This window comes from Alosa sapidissima, chromosome 9, assembly GCF_018492685.1.
Source record: "Alosa sapidissima isolate fAloSap1 chromosome 9, fAloSap1.pri, whole genome shotgun sequence".
Lineage (NCBI taxonomy): Eukaryota > Metazoa > Chordata > Actinopteri > Clupeiformes > Clupeidae > Alosa > Alosa sapidissima.
Window position 1 is genome coordinate 20,301,597 of NC_055965.1, and position 22,525 is coordinate 20,324,121.

Consider the following 22,525-nt stretch of genomic DNA (forward strand, 5'->3'; position numbering starts at 1 on the left):
GCAAAGTAACACTGCAGGGTAATTCTTCAATATGATACTTTTCTTGTCCTTGAAAGAAATAGGAAAAAACTAAAAAATATTTACTACTTTTTTGTTTTTGGTGGTGAAAATGGCATTGCCCTAAACACACACTTTATTTGCTTCATAGTAGGCCTACTAAAGAATCTAGTAGAAAAAAAAAAACATCATAATTACATAACATATGGCAGGGATGCATTGTTTTTTGTTTTAAATCTTAATGCTTTTAAATCTTAAATTTGTCTAGGCCTATGTATGTCATCTCCAACACACTTTGTCATTTCCATCACAACACACATTTTAAGTTAAACATATAAAAATAATACAACATGCATTTCTGGAAAATTAATACATTTAATATTTTGGCTGATATGTGTAATATTTAATAAAATACATTTGGAACAGTAGATGTTATTTTTGCTTGAAAACACACGTTTTGTTGTGTTTTGGAAATGTGTGATTGGGCAGTCGTGGCCTACTATTAAAAAAGTGGCCTACTGGTTAGGGCTTCGGACTTGTAAACAGAGGGTTGCTGGTTCGAAACCCGACCAGTAGGAACGGCTGAAGTGCCCTTGAGCAAGGCACCTAACCCCTCACTGCTCCCCGAGTGTGGCTGTAGCAGGCAGCTCACTGCATCGGGATTAGTGTGTGCTTCACCTCACTGTGTGTTCACTGTGTACTGAGTGTGTTTCACTAATTCACGGATTGGGATAAATGCAGAGACCAAATTTCCCTCGGGATCAAAAGAGTATATATACTTATATACTTATACTGGAAATGACAGTTAGACTTTTGGAATAAAATGTCAAAAATATATATTATTCAAGTGAAATCTTTACAGCCACTATTAGGGCAAGTTTCTAGAAAGAGTAGATAATTAAACCATGCAAAAAGATTTTTACTGAAAGATGTTACACTTTCTGAAAATTACCAGGTCAAAGAGTACCATAGTTGAAGAATAACCCTGCAGCAGTAGCATATGTCTTATATTGACGTCAATTCCATTTTTGTTAACACAGATAGGAAGCCAAGTTGTAGCTCCGAACTTACTGACAATAGCCTAAGCATGATCAATGGCAACGTCTGACTGATAGGCCTGCCTATACAGAGAGAGATGAAGAGACTGTCTGACTGACTTTTGTGCAAAAAAGTGAAATAATACTGTTCATAATATTTTTCCCCTCAGGACCAGATGGCTGTGTGACATGTTTTCAGTTCTGTGCAAGGAACCACCATCACACCATGGTAAGTGATAACTTACTTGTCCTCCATTTACTAGTGTCACAATGTAGCCAACGTGTAGCCTATATTATTATAAGTTTATAGTTTACAGTTAATAGTGATATTTTGTAAGCATTTATTTACCAATGAGAATAGCCTAGCCTAATGTTATCCCTTTGCATCTCTCCACAGGGATACACAAAGGCATGGGGTTGAGTGATGTTTTTGTATCAAAAAAGGGATGACACCTTAGACTTATTTTATGTGGCATTTTCAAAATGTGTTGGCTATGCAGGTCATGTGACACCTCTTCCGAGACACAGGCTCAGTTACTTTGCCATTATTAGTTAAATCACAGTCAGTTTTCAAGGGTCAGCCCATTACCATGCATACACCACTCATGCATTTGCTCATTCCAGTCTATTAATGCACTGAACATTCATCTCTCACAATTTCATAGAAAGAGAGAGCATATCAGGAGCGTGAAGGAGTGAATCTTGTATTTACATGTCACCTGTACTAAAGTCTTATTTAATATGTGCATAGGATTAATATTCTGCTGATTTGTCTTCCCATTACCCCACAATCTTTTATATCCCATTTACCCTCTGTCTTTTTAAGACGTCAATGTCAACAGCAGAAGGAAAATTACTCTGCAGGCCCTTCCCATCTTCCCGTGGGAAGATGGATTTTTTAAGACCTGGAATGTAAGTTTTTGATTAAATTGTGTGTCCTCTCTTTCACTCTTTCTTTTTTTACTTTGTCTTCTCTATATATCTCTATTTCTATTTAGCCCTCTCTGATACTACCTTGCAGCCAAAAGACAACAACCACAACCATCTTCCTAGCCACCAGAATAGCAATTAAATCATACTACAGTAATTCACCAAGAATGTCATATTTGGGAATTTTACCTGAACTTTTCATTCACTGGTATTTCATATTATATTAAATACACATGTAGTGTTTTTCATTGACTACTCTACTCATTAACTAATTACTGTCATGTTCTTCAGGCAGAAGAAATTGACCTGCCAGACTTCTCGGATGCAGCTGTAGCTATTCTCACTGTCTCGGGTGATACAGACTCCCTTGTGAAGTTTGGTCCTGCTATCCATTATATAGTTCTTGACGGAGGTATTGTTGTGTGTGATATAGCAGAGTTGACAGAGACGTTAATTTTGCTATTTGGCTTAATTTATGCACTTCATCTCGATTATCCACAGCAATTGATCTACACATTTAATAATGGGTTTGGAAGACCTGAAGCGGTTACCTCCTAGACTGCTGCTTAGCCTTAAAAATAAATTGCTGATGATGGATGAGTAAGCAGTCTGTTTTCCAAATCTCATGGTTGGTACTGCCAGCATGTTAATACTCAAGCAAGCAATGGAGCTTTTCGCTTTTATTTATGTTGGCCTATTATTTTGTTATTTGAGTATTATTACCTTTGTTGAAGTGGTAAAAGGTTATTATTTCTTTGATTTTCTGTATTAACCGCATTGCTGGGGATGTTGTTCTGTTAGAATTCTAATGGAATTCTTAAATAAATGGAATCTGCATTGAAACTGTCTTTTGAGTAGTTTTTTATTTGAATCATACAAATAAAATAGTTTTGATTTTGAGGTAAATAGTAAACAAACAGTCAAAAAATGTGTTTCAATAGAGTGAAGTCAACTTAAAAATATACATGTAAGAGAATGAAGTGACAATGGTTAGGTCTGAGAAACTGAATGAGTCATGGTGATAACATGAATATATTATTAGGAGTGATAACTTAAAAACATCAACTCCATTTCCAGTGTCAATTTTGTTAGTTTTAACAATGGTTTCAAATGATCAGGTTCATTGAACTTATCAATGATTTAAGTAGTGATTACTTAAAATGTTTGTTTGTCAAATTATTATGTTTCAGTTCATCAACTTCCTAAAATAATGAGTGTGAATAACTTCTAGTTTAGAGTAGTAATTACTTAAAATGTTGAAATTATTTGTTTTAATGTTGTTCATTTTCTCAAAGATTTGGAGTCTTAAGAGCTTGTCTGACTAATGTAACAATAACTTAACACATCTATTTCTCACATTATTCTTTTTAATTTTATCCTTGTCCTTAAAGATTTTGAGCATTAAAAAAAAGTCTCATTTTAAGTAGAAATTACTTAAAATATTTTTTAACATAGCTAAATATTTTGAGGTAATCAGTTTCATCAAATATTTTGAGTTCATTGAACCTGTTGGGGTTTACAGTGAGCGGAGCGATTGAAAGATTATTTTGTTTTCAAGCCCTGGTGTGGACTGCTGAAGCACGTCTGAGAGGTGTTTAGGTCCTTGCTTATAAACAAATAAATAAATAAATAAATAAAGTAGTGCTTTAAAATACTGTGACTTACTGGAAGCCAGTGCAGGGACTTAAGAATTGGAGTAATGTGGTCAGTTCTTTTAGTTTTCGTAAGAACCTTAGCCGTTGCATTTTGTATCACCTGAAAGCTGTTTGATAGTCTTTTTAGGAAGGCCATGTGAAAAACCCATTGTAGGAGATAAATGCATCCATCACCAAAGTTATCATTCAGCATAATCATCCCCCCTAAATTAACCCTTCGTAACACAACGCTACACATTTGCACAGGTGCATAAGCAAGGAAGTTCTCTGTACTTAAATTTGTTTTGAAGGGATCCGGGCCAGGAGGGCTGCATCTCAATGCTTGATAATTGAGAATAATATAGAGTCTAAATCAGAACTAGAACTTCTGCGAGGAAGCTCCTCACAGAAGGGAACAGGGGGGTTTGGGGATAAGCTATGCCTAAAACACAGCATGAAACCTGATTTGTTATGCCATGACTGCTGGACAGAAAGAGCTTAGACACGTACAAGACATGTAAGGCTTCCCACCCGGCCTACGGTGATCTGCCTCCCCACCAGTAAGCATCAGGTATCCTTCTATCTCTGTCTTTTGTTTGTTTTGTGTTTGTAAAAACTATTGGTCTCATGTCTATGTGTTTTGGTTTGTAGTAATTATTTATTAATAAAAAATCTATTTATGGATGGAACCATATCTCCGGCACTGAGTAAAACAAACTTGTGTGCCTTCTTGAACCTGGTACTACTAAAGTTAACATTCGTCTGTGTGCAATTCCCAGAGTGGTGTAGTCACTTGAAAATGCTGCTCTTGCCACACATGCATGGTTTAGTATAAGTATGGACAAAGAGTGCCAGTTGACTGTTTGCGTTCACATTGATGTGAAGATTGCAACTAAATATAATGAGCAGAACAGATACCCTGACACTCAAGCTACATTGTAGTGTCAGAAGCACACATGTGCCGCAGGGGCGTTTAGTGTATGCCAGAAACAGAGGTAGACACATTCTCACAACCTGGAGGAGAATGTGAGGTCATCTACACATAACTTCTCCTACAGTGTGTTAGCCTAGCGGGATGATGCTAGTAAGTCTTTTATCTGGCATGCCTTCTACATAATCTATTAGCAGAGGTCATTTTTAAATTTTTGGGGGGACTTGGTGACACTAAGATGATACCTTTTTCTGTTACTCTTCAACAGTGGTTCTTATGGATTTGTTTGGCCACTTACCATCCCCCATGGGGACAAGATAACCACCAGTCTTTGTCCAAGCATATTTGTCACTTTTCCAGTTGATTAGAATTAGCTGTGTACTAACCTCATAGTGGAAGAATTTTTTGCAAAATGTATGGATAAACCTTGGTTAGTAGACAGGAAATTACAGTAACGATCTTGAGAAATGTGATTTACAAAGTACTAGTCAAGAGATAAAAACACACTGAGGTGTCAAATAATACATAAATATTACTTTTATGTGCTCTTATTACTTAAATATTACACATCACTGCATCACTAATCATCAGACAATCTTGATATCAGGCTGTAGTCTCTTGTTGTAGTTTGGGCTTCTTACTCAAACCATGGTGTCTTGCTGTTATGGTTTGGAATGTGTATTGATGTTGCTGTAGATCACAGATTCCACCTCTGCTGTTCTGTGGAAAGGGAACATCTCAGTCAGTGGCAGCTTTTCAAGTGAAACTGAGGACTACCATTTCTCATCGGATTCCTGTATGGATTATGCCTAAGGATATTTCAGTCTGGACGAAAGATCGGCACCTTCAGCTTAATCTCTAAAAAACCTTTCTGTTTTTTTTTTCAGATTAACACCCAGCTTGAGTCATCTTCACTGATCCCTTGGGCATCAGTTACTCTGCACGTAACTTGGGCATCAAAATTGATGACCGACTTAACTTCTCTGAGCATGTAGCCTCAATTGCAAAATCATTGTCCTTTACAACATTATGAAGATCAGACCTTATATGACACAAGATTCCATACAACTTTTTGATTAGGCCATGGTTATCTCCAAACTGGACTGTTGAAATTCACTGTTAGCTGCCCTGCCTTCTTGTGTAGTGACATAGTTACAATTGATTCAGAATGCTGCAGCATGCCTGGTCTTTACAGTTTTTCATAATTGCTGAATTGAAACCTTCCACCCTTTTCTCAAAACTGTAAACACAAACCCCAAATCTCAAACTACATTCACAAAACCTCAACATCTGCAAAACTGAACAATCTCTCAAAACAGTTGTACCTGTGCTCAAAATCAAACACTGTTATCAGATGATCTCACAAAGAGGTCAAAATTAAAACACTACTGAGCAGTTATTAGACATCAAAAAATGGAAAACACAGTGTTCCTGCTCATATAGCTCCAGGAGAAATTTGCATTGTTTACAATACAGTAAATGCATTTTGCATCTAAAGAACAAAACAAAACAAAGCAAAGCAACGATTGCATAACAATAAGTGGATTCAACATTTACTGTAAATCCAGTAAACATAAAGTATTGAGGTGTGGGGGGGGGGGGGGGGGTTGTGTTTACTGTTCTGAGAAAAGGGTTGAAGGTTTTTAAAAGATGTGTTTTAGCAATTGTGAAAAACTGTATACCGGAAAATACAGGCATTTTAGTATTGTGAAGTACATTGCAGTCTACAGTATAGTATCTGTCCATTGTTGATATGAGCCTGCACTGTTCAGCAACCTGTTTACACTCTGAACTAGCTTATTTCGGTTGTGTCACATAATTTGAAACACGCGTGTGGTTTACTAGTTGTGTTTAATTAATATATGACATTTGTGCTTTCTTTGTGTTTACCTTTTGCCACTTGTGGTTACCATTATGCATCACAAGTGCATTACAATGCAAAATGTGTCTTATGACATGAGAATGTGTTTAGTGTTTTGCAAAAAACAGTCTATGAGATCTGCAAATTGTGTTTCATTTTACGGTTTAGCCAAAGGATTGATTCAAGACATGTGTTCAGGCAACTGAGAATTTGATTTAGAGAATGGAGTTTAGTATTTTAGCAATTGTGAAAAACTTTAAATGACAGATAGCCTATGCTGCGGGTCAGGTTTTACCATATAAAACAAACTATTAAGAATGTTAAACTCCCAGCCATATTCATTCTTTCACATTTTCTGCCAGCATTTGTGAAAATACAACATACCCTAGTATAATGCAGTAGTGGCTCAGAATAACTCATGTCATCTCTGCTGTGTAAAATGTTCCTGTAATAGCAGTAAATACTCACTGGGTGGCAGCACTGAGTCCCTGCAGATTCACTGAGGCGTACTGGGTCTCCTCCTGTGATGTGCCAGACAGAGGTGGCTCAGGGATTGTAGACTCTGGTTTGGATTTGCTGAACTGGACGTCCTCGTCCTGACTGGGCACTTCTTGCTGTTTTTTGGGCTTAATCTGGACACTGGCGTATTGGACATCATCATCTTCTTCATCATCATCTTTGCGATCTGCAGGAACTTTCTGTTCAGAGACCATGGGGATTGTGGAGATGTTGCCATAGACAGGATCAGAGTGTCCCTGTGAAAGACCACACAATAAGCAATAACATGGTAGTTTACTCTGTTAGGGTGACTAGTCTAACAGTCCAAACATTTTTGGCAGGAGCCAGAGGAGATTACCTGAGGGCCATTTATGTGTTTTTAGTTTTGCATGCCTATGCATTGGGTTTTCTTTTCAGTGCATCAGTGTAGGCTGACCTGTGAATTTCTTTCCTTTTACATGATGTCTATGTACTGTATCTCTGATTGCTAACTTGTGTATTAATGCCCTTTTCACTAGGAACTGTACAAAATTGAACCAAAAACAAAACACTGTCTCATCTTATTTTGGGAAAGAGGCTGGAGGTCATTTTAATTTCATCCAGGGCCAGCACTCCAAACTTTGGATACTGATGCCCCGACGCAGTTTGTTTCTGATCATCTGTAAAGATATTACATGTGGAGTAATCATATTATGGTGCTACATTTAGTTGGGACACATTTGAATAATCAGTGTTTACCTGTGTGTTGCTGTGTGTGCTCCTTGAGGTTTTTGTTGATTGAATCTTCTGTCTCCTACTGTACATTCCAAAACACAAACAAAATTTAAAATATTGTGTGCAGACACAGAATAGCTAGACATATAGATAGATATTCAATATATGTTTTATTCTGTAAAAAAGTGGTGATTCATAGTAAACTGATACGAAAGTATGACTTGCCTCCAGCACACAATGGCCACCAACAAGAGAGCTACTATGCCCCCCAAAGCAATAAACAGGATTTCTTTGGGCAAACCAGGATCTAAAGAGAACATTTAGAAAAACATTGTTTTGTATTGCAAAAGTTTCTAAATAAGGAAATTCAGGGAAGACGAAACGGTTTCACAAGGTTTCCAAAATCACCAACACTCTACAGAGACTATCTACAGTTGGAAGTGAAAATAAGAAAGTGCTCTGGACCTGGCAAGAAGACCCTGACTCTGGTTGAGTTCTCCGAGCCGACCTCATTTTGCACCTCACAGTGATAAAGTCCATCCACACCAGATAAGCGGTTAAGAGTGAAGTTAAGGATTCTCCTTGTGTCCTGAAGAACTGTTTCATATCCGGTCTTCCTGTACCAGGTGTAGCTGTGCACTGGTTGGTCGGCATCACTGCTGCAGGTCAGAGTCACTGAGTCACCCTCATGAGTCACTGAGTCACCCTCATGAAGTTCACCAGAGGGGCTGACTGATACTGAGGTGTTCCTGGGGGAGTCTAATAGATGGGGAACATGATAATTGGATCAGCAACCTCTTCAGTTCTCTTTTACCTTATATATGTTGCTCTAAGTTACTGTGTGATTTCATTAATGACTTGATGTCTTCTAAGATGCTATAAAAAAGATGGTATGAATCTCACATACATCTGATATCCTGAGTCATTTCAGGTGAACTGTGAATCTCATGTCCCTGAACAGTGCAGGAGTATTTGCCTGCATCTTCAGTGCTGACTGAGTCTATAACCAGCCTGTTGTCAGGTGTGTGTAGATTATTAACAGGCTGTGAGTTCCTGTACCAGATGTAGGTGGGGTTGTTACTCAGACTGCAGGTGGTGTTGCAGGTCAGTGTCATTTTGTCTCCCTCTTTTACTGTTGCTGGATTTACTGTTACATGAAGATCTGTGTGCAAAAGGATGTTATTACTTAAATACAACAAACAAAATACTTTTACATCAAAAATTATTTTTCCACAATACTAACCTGTAAGTGTCAGAGAGACCTCAGGTCCAGCGAATTTGTTCTTTTCTAAATCAATTATACACCTAAATGTACTTTTCCTTAGCGTCACTCTCTCTCAGGTCCTTGATTCGTAGGGTGCAGTTGTTCACTTTATCCCCAAGATATTCCACACGCCCCTGATATCTGGAATCCTCATTTAAATAATATGGTTCACTCCCACTCCATTCGATGAACCAGTATGCCTCTCTGACTGGCTGATTGCCTGGATATGAGTAAGTGCAGGGGATGTCCACAAATGACCCCTTTAAACCACAGGTGCTGGAGGAATATGTTGCACTGTAGTCGTGCTGACCAAGGACACCTAGTCACATGATAGAGAGGTTAAAGCATCACTGCTGCAGGACATTTCACAGCTGAAGATCTGCCAGGACCTACTAGCTGTGATGGGATGTAGTGCATTGTGGGAAATCCTTACTACACATCAAAGCTGCTTAACCTTGTGTGGGCAGTGGGACTCGATCAACATCAATAAGCATCAACAAGAAGTGTGTGGACATGTATAACATAACTTGGTACAGGATTGGGATCTATTGGCCTTATTCACCCGGCGGCCAGAACGAGGGTACAAGGTACACTTGCCATCACTTTTCAGTCCAGCTTTTTCTGTGAGCTTTTTTGGCAGTTTGCCAACAGAGTGCATTACCACCATCTGTTGGACTGAAGTGTGATTGCACGTGTACCCTGTAGCTTCAATCTGGCCGCCGGGTGAATAAAGCGAATTGGGCAGACAATAACGTTGTGATAAAAGTCTTGTGCCACACCTATACACCTGGGTGCTCTACGTGCAAGCTGTTTGCTTCCGGTGGTAAGGAGCAGGGATCAGAACGCTGGTGCTGCAGTGAAGCTTCAGTCAGTCTCACATTGTTGTGATAGATAACCATGACAACCATAGATAACCATGACACCATGTCTTCCTGATGGGATACATGGATCTGGCTGGAGATGTGAGTGGAGGTGAGACTACTTACAGTCTATGAGAAAAACAGTGGCTACGCCTACGCCACACCTCCACCTACTCCACTGCAGCCAAGTGGGTCTGTATCCAGAGGTGGAAAGTAACGAAATACATTTACTCACGTTACTGTATTGAGTAGTTTTTCTGTGTATTTTGTATTTTTTAAGTAGTTTATAAAATCGGTATGTTAAATTTTACTTGATTACATTTTGAGTGAAGTATTGTACTACATCAAAAATCCCATCCGTTACTTGAGTAAAAAAAAGTATTGGTACTTTTACTTGAGTACAATATTTTCGTACTTTTTCCACCTCTGTCCGACATCCACCTCGGATGTCCCCACTGTGCTTGCCCCTTGTATTTCAGAAAGGAAGGCTGGTTCGATCCAAGCTCTTGATTTTCAATGTTGCTTTTCAAACTTTGGACACAAAACTTCACTGCAGCACCAGTGTAACCAACTTAGAAAGAAGAAAAGGCCCTCAAGACTCTGATTTTGTTTTTTAAAATGTATGCAAATTAGTGCATTTTTAATTAGATAAGGCCTAATTTGCATATTTAAACATTAAAATATAAATTTGTGTTATTTAAACATAAAAAAAAATTTTTTTTACCCCATTCACCTGTAATGTCACAACATATTACATAGGTCAGTGACCTCTATCTGACCTCAGAGGTCAAACTGAGAATGCCTCCAGATCTTAAATTAAAGCTTAGGTCATCAAGAACAAACCCTGAAAGTTTCATGCTTCTTTCATAAAAAGCAAGATCGTCCTTATTTTAAGAGCTTAACAGCCCTACTATAAATCCCAGAGGCGCACCTTGTCAACAGGCAAACCAAGCAACTGCTTGGAGCCCCGAGCCGCTAGGGGGCCCCCGACCTGGTCTCAGTGCGTTTGCCTGGGGGTCAAGCGAGAATTTTGTTCATAGAGATTGAATGATGTATTTTGCGTGCTCAGCGGATCTGTGTTCAAAAAAGTTCAAATAATCCGCACATATTTAGGCAACTGTGGTAAATGTCAATCGAGGGTGCAGTGATGACGGATCAACATCGGATTTTGGCATACTGTAGCCTACTCAATGAAGTTATAGTAGGCTAATGTTAATTGGCAGAAAGATTGAACATGGTTTGCTACATCTATACGACAGTAAACTTCAGCTGGATTTCTGATTGCCTTTCAGACATATCGACATGGATGAAGGCACATCACCTCCACCTAAACCTCTCAAAAACTAAACTGCTGGTCCTCCCAGCTAAACCTACTATTTGCAAGAAATTTGGTGTGTCAGGTGTCATGCCTTCTCTGATCATGTTGCTTCAGTCACCCGGTCATGCCGTTTCGCACTCTACAACATATGGAAAATCAGGACTTACTTGACTCAAGATGCTACCCAACTCCTAGTACAGGCCATAGTCATCTCACGACTCAACTACTGTAATGCCCTCATGACAGGTCTCCCAGCCTGCACAGTGAAACCCCTTCAGATGATCCAGAACGCAGCAGCGTGCCTGGTCTACAACCAACCCAAAAGGGCACGTTACCCCACTGCTCATCCAGCCACACTGACTACCTATGGCCGCTCGCATCAAATTCAAGTCTCTAATGCTTGCCTACAAAGTATTCTCCGGTTCTGCTTCCACATACTTGAATGCTCTCATACAGGCATACTGTATGCTACCTCGCAACCGTTCTACCACTGGTACGCTCAGTCCAATCCAAACCTTTTTCATCTGTTGTTCCTCTCTGGAGGAACCCACTAACAAAATGTGTCAGCCAAACGTAATTCAAAATAGACAGTGAACAGATGTTTTAATAGACCCTTTCAACAAGGTAAACAAAAACAATGCTTGAACATTCTATTTGGGCCCCAATCTACTTCCTCTGCATTAAGATAACATATGGAATGTTAAAAAGGAAGTCTTGTGGGGCCAACTATGATGCTGATAATGGAACTCTCTTGAAAGGGTCTATAGGCAGAGGGGCCGTCGCAGCGCCGTGTCGGACACGTTTCTTGTGTGAATAGAGACAGAAAACGCCACACAGCTGCCACACCACTGACATGCAACAGACACGCCACACTCACGCCGTGCGGGCAGTCTGCAGCAGGCCTAAGAAATAAAAATATAAATACAGGGAAGGATTACCTGATAACAGGCAGAAGGCTGCAGTGAGAATCACAGGGCCTTTTGTGGTTGCCATGGCTGCATCAACCTTTAAAAAAAAGACTAAATATTTTGTAATATTTCAACATCATCAGCTCCAGCGACAGCAGTGTAGCAAAGTGTACTGTAGCAATGTGGTCAAATGTTCATGTAAGTTAAGCAGACAGGAAACTACACGGCCACAATTACAAAATGTCCCATTCTTTTACACACACTCTCACATAGGCCTGCACTATTGTGTGAGAGTTTTAGGGACATTTACATTCATTCATTTTAGCAGACACTTTTTATCAATTGTCCCCAGAACAACTCAGGGTTAAGTGCCTTGCTCAAGGGCACACCAGTGGAAGCCGGGAATTGAACCCACAACCTTTCTGGCTGCTACAGTACATGCTAGCCCAATTCGTTAACCACTATGCTACCATCACCCATTGGAAAGAACACAGTTACACTGATGATGGTTGCAAATTGACATTAAGAGGGTAATGCTAACACACTATGATCGATCCATCTTACTATCTTTACACTCTTAGTGGGGTAGATTAAGAACAGGAGAGTCTAGAGAAGCTGTCACATTCTTATCTTTCAAAACTAGAACGAGGAAAGAATATACCGGTTTCATTTTGTAAATGATTTTGTTGTTGTTGTTTTTAAATAACCATCTAAAGATGTTTTTTTAATAACCAACTAAAGAAGTAAAATATTGCACTTACTTGTGTTTGCTGAGAGGGAGAGAGAGAGTTGTTCTGTTGTTCTGTCTATATGGAAACTTCTTAAGCAAGTGTGTGTGTGTGTGTGTGTGTGTGTGTGTGTGTGTGTGTGTGTGAGGCCTTTCTACAGAAGAGCAGCTGCATATGTTGCTCCACTCACTCACTCACGCACTCACTCACACACTCACTCACTCACTCTCTCACTCTCCAGACTCCCCACTGTACTTACCATGGACGATTAAACAAGTGCAATTTCAAATTCCCTCTGCATGCAATAGGACAGCGGCAGCGCTATGAGTCCCATGCGTTTCCCACCAGCGGAGCTAGTTGACTAGTTCAAACGTTTGCCAACTTAATAAAAGCTTTACTCGTGTCACACTGTTCGCCAGCAGCAACATCCATCTTATTTGTTTTCAAGTAGCAGGGAATTCAAGCCAAACCGTTGCAACTCTGCCATCAATCATTATGTTAAGCCCACCTAACGACTCTATACACGATTTCATTGGCCTGATTAAGTTTCGATTTCTGGAGCTCAAAAGCCAACGGAGAGTTGCTAGACTAGCCCTGGCAGCAAATGTAATTTGCTACCGCTAGGGGCGCGTCTAGATTTCTAGGCTAAACTTCTTGTTCTCTGTCTGGAAACTTTTAGAATGTGTGGTGGTGGTTGGGGAGCTTATGCTCCTCTCACTTTTGAGTCCTGCCCACTCCAGAGTCTCTAAATAAAATAATAAAATAAATAATACTCCCAATAATCTGTCTGCTCGTTTATTTGCTCTGCATATGTACGTTTTGTGGTGATCAATGCTACATGATATTTGTGCCTCTTCTATATATTTGGGCTTCTTTCTCCATCACATTTCTGCTCTATTGTGTGAGAGTTTCCTGTTTATGTGTGTACAGAGACATCCAGACACCCTCTCTTTAACACACACACACACACACACACACACACACACACACATTTCAAATATATTTGAAATATGTGGCATATTTGAGCTCAACAACCAAACGTCTATTGTCTTGCCCCGTCTTCATTGGCTGGGATTGTTTATGAGTTCATGTTGATTGGCTGGAATTGTTTATGAGTTCATGTTGATTGGCTGGGATTGTTTATGAGTTCATGTTGATTGGCTGGGATTTTGTATTAGTCAATGAGCCAGACCCCCTAATTTTGGTCAATCAGGGAAATAAGTTTCATAGGGATTTTTGACAAGGTTTACCACACTAGAATGAGAAAAAATGTGAAAGCATTGCATTTGAGATATCAGCCTCTTTATATCCATTGTATGTCTACGGAGGGATATCTTTCTGGTGACATTTTTATACTTTCCTGCTCTATATTTACTTAGGGCTGAGTCTTGCCAGTATTATCATATCTCAATAAGTCTCCAATGTGGACCAAGGCCAAAATATTAAGTTGCCTTCAGACTGTGAACTGAAGTTGCATATTGCCAAATGCACCTTCTCACCTTTTTCACAAAAAAAATAATAAATAACAAATATCCTTAAAGTATACCATAACAGGAGGTCAATGACACAAAATGCATACCTACTGTAAACCTGGTACTACAAGATCCTTGAATCATATTGGTCTTCACAATTGGATCGAGTCAGAATTACAGCCTTATCGACATCAACTCTGAGCAGAGCTGGTCTATATTACTGCGTAGCTGAGAATATGATTCTCGCAACACAATTCTTCAGCAGTACAGATAAATGTAACCTGTAAGTGTGGAACTTGAAACATACAGCAGAAATTAGAAATTAGATTACTGGATGTATTTGCCCATATAAGATTTCAGCTCAAGCATGTACTGTAATGTACATGTAACATGTACTGTAATACTGCATTATTGCAGGGCTCTTCATAATGCTGTAGAATGCTCCATTCCAACGTTTGGAGGTCTGACCCTTCAGTATAACAGACCACTGTCAAGGAAAATGAGTTTTGTGCTTCTAAATGACATCTGTCATATCTCTCTGTGAATAGTTGGTTCGCTTATCACAATGAAACTTCATTGAGAGTGAAAGTCGGCAAGTAATTTGTTGCCATGTAACACCTGAAACTTTTAAGTTCTATTTGTGGTGATTTATTTGTTTTCTCAGCGGAAACCACAAAACGGTAACACAATCATTTTAAAAGACCCATCGTGTGAAGTTTTCATGACAAGTAGAAAACGTCAGACAGGGAAAAACCTGTCCAACAAGTTAAAAAAGGCCTATGTTAATCCAGACTCTCAATCCGTCAAAAAAGTGATCACAAGGCCAGAGTGATGGCAAATAATCGTTCCTGACTGAAAACCAGGATTGCTGTTAAAAAGGTGCGGTCTACAATCATTGTGGAGACATGGAGAGGCTTGGTAGGTATTATAAGAACCATTTTGAGAGCTTTGATGGCAAATAAAGATGTTTCCACTGATTATAAAAGGGTATGAATAATTTTGGACATGCCATTTTTCATAAAAATTTTAAAAAAAGAACATGATTCCATGTTTCTACCACATTGTCTTACAACCTTTTGGCATGTGGCAGTGTCATTTTCAGTTAGAACAAACACATTGGTCAAGAGAAAATCAATATTACATCAATATTTGCCAGGGGTATGAATAATTTTGTTCTTAACTGTATTTTACTGCCCTCAGAAGCTTTTGAAACAAACCTTTTTTGCATTTATGTGTTTGAAGTTATTGCAGACACCTTTAAACAAGATTGACTATCAAGAAGAATATCTAGAATTAAACCGTCCATTTACAACTTTGTAATATATGAACAAAGAAAATATAGCTATGATATGATTATATGAGTTTTCCATGTTGATAATATAGTAAACAAGAAACTTGTAGTAATTTTTTTTAACAAAATATATTTTCTAAACAGAAAGTTATTTACTTTGTTGTTTACATCAAGAAGGTGTGGAAGCAAACAAGTGAGTATTTTTTCAACAAAATTACACCAAGTGATATATAAAATCATAAGAATGAACAAGGTCAACAATATGAAATATCTTGATGTACAGTAAGCCTAGAACTGTTGAGTGTTCTGTCTGCATAAAATATTCCAGAATGGGAATGTAAAGAAGAAATGATTTTAGCCTTCAGCATTCCACCTTCAGCACCCTCTGCTGAGTGAACAAGGGAACAGCAACAGTTCCCACTCATCAGATGAAAGGAGAGCACACATTTTCAAGGACGTGCGCTCGCCACTAGATTGCGCTTGGATGAGCCAATGACCCAAAGATTTTTGGGTCTTTATAGCTTTATTATTTATATTATATATGATTTATTATATATTATTTATAGCGTGCCGCAGTCAAAGTCCAACTCGGAGCAGAGGCAACCAGTTCTTGTGTGCACAAGCCATTGAAAATAATGGGTTTCAGAGTGCAGCTGTGTGTAAGTCTCTCCAGTCATAACACTTCAGCTTTATCTGATGCAGAGTCTCCAGCTCAGTCTCTCTCTCGCTCTCTCTCTCTCAAAGATACAAGGAAGTTTTAAAGTATATATTTTTTTTGGCCTTTTTATGCCTTTAATGATAGTGACAGTGGAGAGTGACAGGAAGCGAATGGGAGAGAGCAGGGGTGGGATCCGGAAAGGACCACGGGGCGGGAATCGAACCCGGGTCGCCGGCGTACGGTGCAGGTGCCCCAGCCAGTTGCGCCACAGCTGGGGCGGATACAAGGAAGTTTATTGTCACATACATATAGTTACTGGAAGAAAGAAATGCAGTTAAATTATGGGGGGGTAAAAAGTGCAGTAGAAGAGGGGTTTAGTAGATTAAGTGGCAAGGGCTGCATAAGAAGGTGGGGGAGGATTGGGATGGGGGGGCACCAACAAGGAGCACCCAAGAGCAACAGGGGCAAGGAAAAAACTCCCTTACCAAGGAAGAAACCTTGGGCAGATCCACGGCTCAAGGGGCTAACCCAACTGCCAGGGGTCTTGGTGTGTGTGTTGGGGGGATGACAGGGGAGATGGGATAGTGTGCTGTGTATGTGGGGAGAGGGCAGTGTGCAATATGTGTGTTGGAGAAGCTTCCTCATGAGACAATGTGCTGTGTATTGGGGGGGGGGGGGGGGGTGCAGTGTGCTGTAAGTATGTTGGGGATGTGTGTTGGAGAAGCTTCCTGATGAAATAATGTGCTGTGTATGTAGGGGAGAGGGGGGGCAGTGTACTGCAAGTATGGTGAAGGGACTTACTATTGCAAGCAGAGTACTGTATGTATGATGTATGTGAGTGATGACAGAAGATGTGTGTGTGGGCGGGAGGGGAGTGGAGCAGTGACTGTGTGTGTGTGTGTGTGCAGTGTGTGTGTGGGTTGGTGGGGGCATTACCTCTCGCTCTGAGGTAATTCTGTCTTGCCTTAGTTCTCGTAGTCTGGAAGCTCAGTTGGGACTGAAGCTGCAGGGGTGTAGGTGGCGCCATCAGCTGAGACCTTCAGATTCTGAGAGCAACACACATGAAAGAAATGTAATGAACAAAAAAATACCCAAACATTATTTTGCGCAAAACAACAAAATAGACTCATATTCATGGACATGTCAGATAGAACTCATCACTTCTCTATTGAGAACCTGTGCATGTGGCATCAGCAGAATATGGCTGGACATGCTGTATGCTAGATGGTGCAATTTGGAATAACCATAATTTGTATATTCGCCTGTCTTCACTTAACATGTTAATTTGAAGATTTATTCTCCATTTACTGACATTTCTCAATTAGACGTGTGACGTTATGCAATCACTGTTCTCTTGATTTGGAACGTAAACGTCAGACAATTGATTTCCAAATGCTGAGTGATTCACAGTTCACAGTTATTAGCTGTGAAGAATCTGAGGTTATCTCAAATCATTAAATACAGTAGCTCTCGTCCAATAGCAATCAATGTCAAAGCCATAGCCATCTTACTGAACGATGAGAGACATGAACTTACTGCAAGAGTGTCATATTCCGGGGATATGGTCCTAGGGTTCAGAGCTGTGTAAGTGTCATCACTTGAGTCCTACAACAACAATAAAGTATTAAGAGGAGCACTGCAACCTGAGCTGTTTGCACACACTGATCAATAACATTTACAGAGCCTTAGCAAAACATTAGCAAAACATCACAAAACCGCATGCCATATATTAGCCGTATTTCACAACGTAAAGAAAACAGGATACAGTTCCACCGTTACCCGTGATCCAGCGGTGGTGCCTCTCATTTCTGCAGTGGAGGAACCTCTCCCCTCTCTGGCTTGTGTCCTGAAGGGTGAGATTTGATTAAACACTCTTAATCGCAATCTACACACTCTTCAGTTTCTCAGTAACAAACTGCAGTTCCAAACACAGGACAACCAAGAACTAATATGACTCATATTAACACACATATGAGCTGTTGAAAAGAACTAATATGACTCATATTAACACACACAAGCTGTTGAAAAGAACTAATATGACTCATATTAACATACATATGAGCTGTTGAAAAGAACTAATATGACTCATATTAACACACACGAGCTGTTGAAAAGAACTAATATGACTCATATTAACATACATATGAGCTGTTGAAAAGAACTAATATGACTCATATTAACACACATATGAGCTGTTGAAAAGAACTAATATGACTCATATTAACACACATATGAGTTGAAAGGGATCATCATACACAGAACTACTTACATTCTCTTGTAGACCATAGCTCCAAATAGAGCCCCAGTCACAAGGCCAGCCAGCAAACCTCCAATAATGCCCCCAACCACAAGAGTCCAGCAGTTACATTTTACATTTAGCTCCACCACTGAAGATCTGTTCTGTCCGATCACGTTCTCTGCCACGCAGTAATAGCGTCCACTCTGTCCAGAGTTGATGTCCGCAAGGCTGTAATTCTGACTTGATCCAACTTGTGAAGATTGATTTCCAGTTTCCTTATACCAGGCGTATCGGTGTGCTGGTGGGTTGGCATCACTGCTGCAGGTCAGAGTCACTGAGCTGCCCTCCACCAGGTCACCAGAGGGATGGACTGATGCTAACGTGTGTCTTGGGCCATCTGTCAAAAATATTTCATTTCAGAATAAAAGTCCCTCTTTTGTGACTCACAAAAAAAGGCTTAACGGACAAATATAACTCTTTTTCACAGTAAAATATATTCAGTTGACTGTCATGCAATGGTCCTCATATTCTTCCACATGCCATGCTTATCTATACATTTTCATCAGGGAAAATAAATTCTGAATATCAAATACTTACATCTGACACTGAGAGTCTGTGCAGGTGAACTGTGAATCTCATGTCCCTGAACAGCACAGGAGTATTCACCTGCATCTTCAGCGCTGACGGAGTCTTTTGCCAGCCTGTTATCTGCTGTGTGTTTATGAGGCTGTGAGTTCTTGTACCAGATGTAGGTGGGGTTGTTACTCAGACTGCAGATGCTGCTGCAGGTCAGTGTCACCTTCTCTCCCGCTGACACAAATTCTCGACTCACTGTTACATGAAGATCTAATCGCAAAAGGATGTGCAGTATTGTTATTTCCATAAATCAAAATGCATTATGTACTGCACATCTAACTGTCGAATAATGTGTGTAGTGCGAACAGGACAGATACAATGAAGTTGTTACTTCATACTCCCACAGAGAAAATTCTTTTATATGTAAATTCATTTTTTAAAATTGAAATATGAATTACCTGTGAGAGACAGAGAGACCTCGGATCCAGAGAATGTTCCTTTTGAGTCACCAGTTCTCAACCTGAATCTGTATTTTTCCTTAATGTCACTCTCGCTCAGATCCTTGATTCGTAGGGTGCAGTTATTTGTGTGATCCCCAAGATATTCCACACGCCCCTGATATCTGGAATCCAGACTCAAGTCTGTTGGTGTATCAGGAAACCAATTGATGTGCCAGAATGTTTCTCTTATTTGACGATTGCTGGGATACGAGTAAGTGCAGGGGATGTCCACAAATGACCCCTTTAAACCACAGATGCTGGTAGAGGAATACGTCACATTGTAGTCTTGCCAACTCTGGACAACTAGTCACATACAGCGGGGAAAATAAGTATTGAACACGTCAACATTTTTTTCAGTAAGTATACTTCCAGTGAGGCTATTTGCATGAAATTTTCTACAGACATTAGTATTAACTTAGGTAATCCACACATATAAAAAAATCCAAACATTAATGTCCCTAAGTAGAGTTATGAGTAAAAAAGTGGAATGTTGACGTGTTCAATACTTATTTTCCCCGCTGTATCACATAAAGGTTAAAGCATTACTGCTACTGGGCTTTTCACAACAGGACACCTAGTCACATATCAAATAAAGGTTCACAACAGGACACCTAGTCACATATCAAATAAAGGATAAAGCATTACTACTACTGGACTTTTCACAACAGGAGACCTAATCACATAACAATTTGATAACATAAGCAGCAAGCTATGCTTTGATTCACACACTGATGTTGTTTGTGCCAAAGCCCATCAGCGCAAACTGAGGAATTTTAACATTGACCCCACTATTTTTATGAGAATGTTTTATTCCTGTTTTATTGAGTCTGTTTTAACCTTCTGTTTTATCTGCTGGTTTGGTTCTCTGTCCATAAAAAACAAAAATCGACTAGTATTGTCAGGAAATGTAGCAAGATTGCAGGCATCAACTTCCCCACTCTCTCTCACACCTACTCCAACAGAGGGGCAAAGAAGGCCCAATCTATTGCAGCTGACCCTAGGTGGTCCAATCTATTGCAGCTGACCCTAGCCATCCCCTGTCCTGCCAGTTTAAGCTACTCCCCTCAGGCCGTAAATACTCCATGCCCAGATGCAGGTAAAAAAAGACTCAGAAACTCTTTTATCCCGACTTCCATTTCCATTAAACAGTCTGCCAGGACTGTTTTAACTATTTATTATTATGTTTTAGATACTCGGGTATTTTTTTGGCTTTATGTTTTTACGCATTGTTGTGTGTTTTGTCCTTATATCTGTCTGCTGGCTGTGCAAATAATTGCCCCTTGGGGACAATAAAGAGACCTTGACTTGACTTGAACGTAAGGGGAAAACATTTGCTATTTATTGTAAAATGACACGTCACATACTTGTATACTACCCTTTCTCAGTTTCAAATGTGCCAACAAAACGACGACAAAAAATGCAAGTAACCAGAACTTACAAACAGACGGTGATGGCTGAGCCTCATGTCCTCTTACAGCACAGGAGTAATTGGCATTATCCTCCTTGCGAAATGAGGGTATGGGCAGGGTGTTGCTGCTGGTTGTGTGTATGTTACTCAGAGGCTGTGAGTTCCTGTACCAGATGTAGGTGGGGTTGTTACTCAGACTGCAGGTGGTGCTGCAGGTCAGTGTCAGTCTGTCGCCCTCCTTCACTGTTGTTGGACTTACTGTTACATGAAAATCTGACAGTAAAACAATAGGCCGTATATTGTTATTTTCATATCAAAATGCAATCATATGTACGTACATCTAATGTCTACAACTTAGTGTTGTGTGTTAATTTATCACTCATAACAGCAAGAAACAAAGTCCGTTTACATATAAAATGGTTTACATCACATACCAGTAAGAGACAGAGAGACCTCCGATCCAGAGAATGTTCCCTTTGGGTCATCAGTTCTCAACCTGAATCTGTATTTTTCCTTAATGTCACTCTCTCTCAGATCCTTGATTCGTAGACTACAGTTGTTCACTTTATCCCCAAGATATTCCACACGCCCCTGATATTTGGAATCCAGACTCAAGTCTGTTGGTATCTCAGATAACCAATTGATGTGCCAGAATGTTTCTCTTATTTGACGATCGCTTGGATATGAGTAAGTGCAGGACATGTCCACAAATGACCCCTTTAAACCACAGATGCTGGTAGAGGAATACGTCACATTGTAGTTTTGCTGACACAGAACACCTATAGTCACATATCAAAGAGAGGTTAAAGCACCCCATATGATGAAAATATGGATAAAAGTATTTTGATTAGTTTGCGCATCATTTGTGCTTAGTTTCCTACCCAAAACTAGAAAGTTGCTAAGTCGGTAACCGCCTATAGAGGGCCACTCAGACAATAGCAGAAGTATTGTTCGTCACGTTATGAGGTTATGTGCCATCAAAAATGATTTTGGAAACGTTATGTTAAGGTAAAAAAACTGTTATGGGTGCCTTAAAATAAATTCAACTTTAACTTGTTTAGTTAAACTAGTCATTCAGCACCCCACTGACACCCAAATGAGTCCAAAATAGTTGGAATCTTTTGTGCACCATTTGTGAGTAACTCTTACTGCACATTAACAAAGCTGATTAAATTACACTTTCATAGTCTGTTACTGTGAGATAAGTCATGGACTATAAGCAACTTCAGCACTTTGTGATCATCCTCCATGCCTTGGACTATAAGCAACTTCAGCACTTTGTGATCATCCTCCATGCCTTGGGGGCCTGTTGTGTCATTGAAATGTTGGCCTTGATTGTCACGGGAAACCATTTCAGGCAGGAGAGCATCCACAAGACCAACCCTAGGTAAAAATTAATCATAGACTGTATATATATAGCTACAGTCTGATATGATATCAATACAAACTCAGAAGTGAAATACCTGTAGATATGCACAGGACTGTTGTGAAAATCAGAGGGCCTTTGGTGACTAGCATGGTGTCAAGCAACCTGCCTTTTCTAAAACAAAAAAGACAAGCCATAGCACTTCAGAGACAGTAATAAAGCAAGCTTGGTTTCTTCTTGTTAGCTTAAAAGTGGTACCTATGAGACAATTTGCCAACATGTACATTAAAGTGTAGGAATTTGTTTTGTTTTTTTGTCAAAGTGTTTGTGTGTGT

At 39.7% G+C, this 22,525-nt stretch overlaps 2 protein-coding genes and 1 long non-coding RNA gene across 3 annotated transcripts in view; 1 reads left to right on the top strand and 2 right to left on the bottom strand.

Annotated features, from left to right (window-relative positions):
- Nucleotides 1-22,525, bottom strand: part of LOC121718459 (B-cell receptor CD22-like) — a 47,734-nt gene that overhangs the window by 23,591 nt on the left and 1,618 nt on the right. Inside the window, exons 2-3 of the mRNA XM_042103473.1 lie at nucleotides 22,288-22,364; nucleotides 21,259-21,603 (exon numbers count right to left, since the gene is read on the bottom strand). Of these exons, the coding sequence (XP_041959407.1) occupies nucleotides 21,259-21,603; nucleotides 22,288-22,342 (400 nt within the window). The 5' untranslated portion in view covers nucleotides 22,343-22,364. The remainder of the gene's footprint in view (nucleotides 1-21,258; nucleotides 21,604-22,287; nucleotides 22,365-22,525) is intronic.
- On the top strand, nucleotides 1,065-2,371 carry LOC121717921. Its single transcript, XR_006033818.1, has 3 exons — nucleotides 1,065-1,263; nucleotides 1,861-1,946; nucleotides 2,256-2,371. It is a non-coding gene; the product is annotated as an uncharacterized LOC121717921 (long non-coding RNA).
- Nucleotides 5,049-12,816, bottom strand: LOC121717904 (B-cell receptor CD22-like). Its single transcript, XM_042102620.1, has 8 exons — nucleotides 12,714-12,816; nucleotides 11,983-12,049; nucleotides 8,510-8,764; nucleotides 8,068-8,361; nucleotides 7,828-7,909; nucleotides 7,627-7,681; nucleotides 6,859-7,145; nucleotides 5,049-5,244 (listed from the first exon to the last, which is right to left on the bottom strand). The coding sequence occupies exons 2-8, from the start codon at nucleotides 12,035-12,037 to the stop codon at nucleotides 5,133-5,135; spliced, it is 1,140 nt and encodes a 379-aa protein (XP_041958554.1). The 5' UTR covers nucleotides 12,038-12,049; nucleotides 12,714-12,816; the 3' UTR covers nucleotides 5,049-5,132.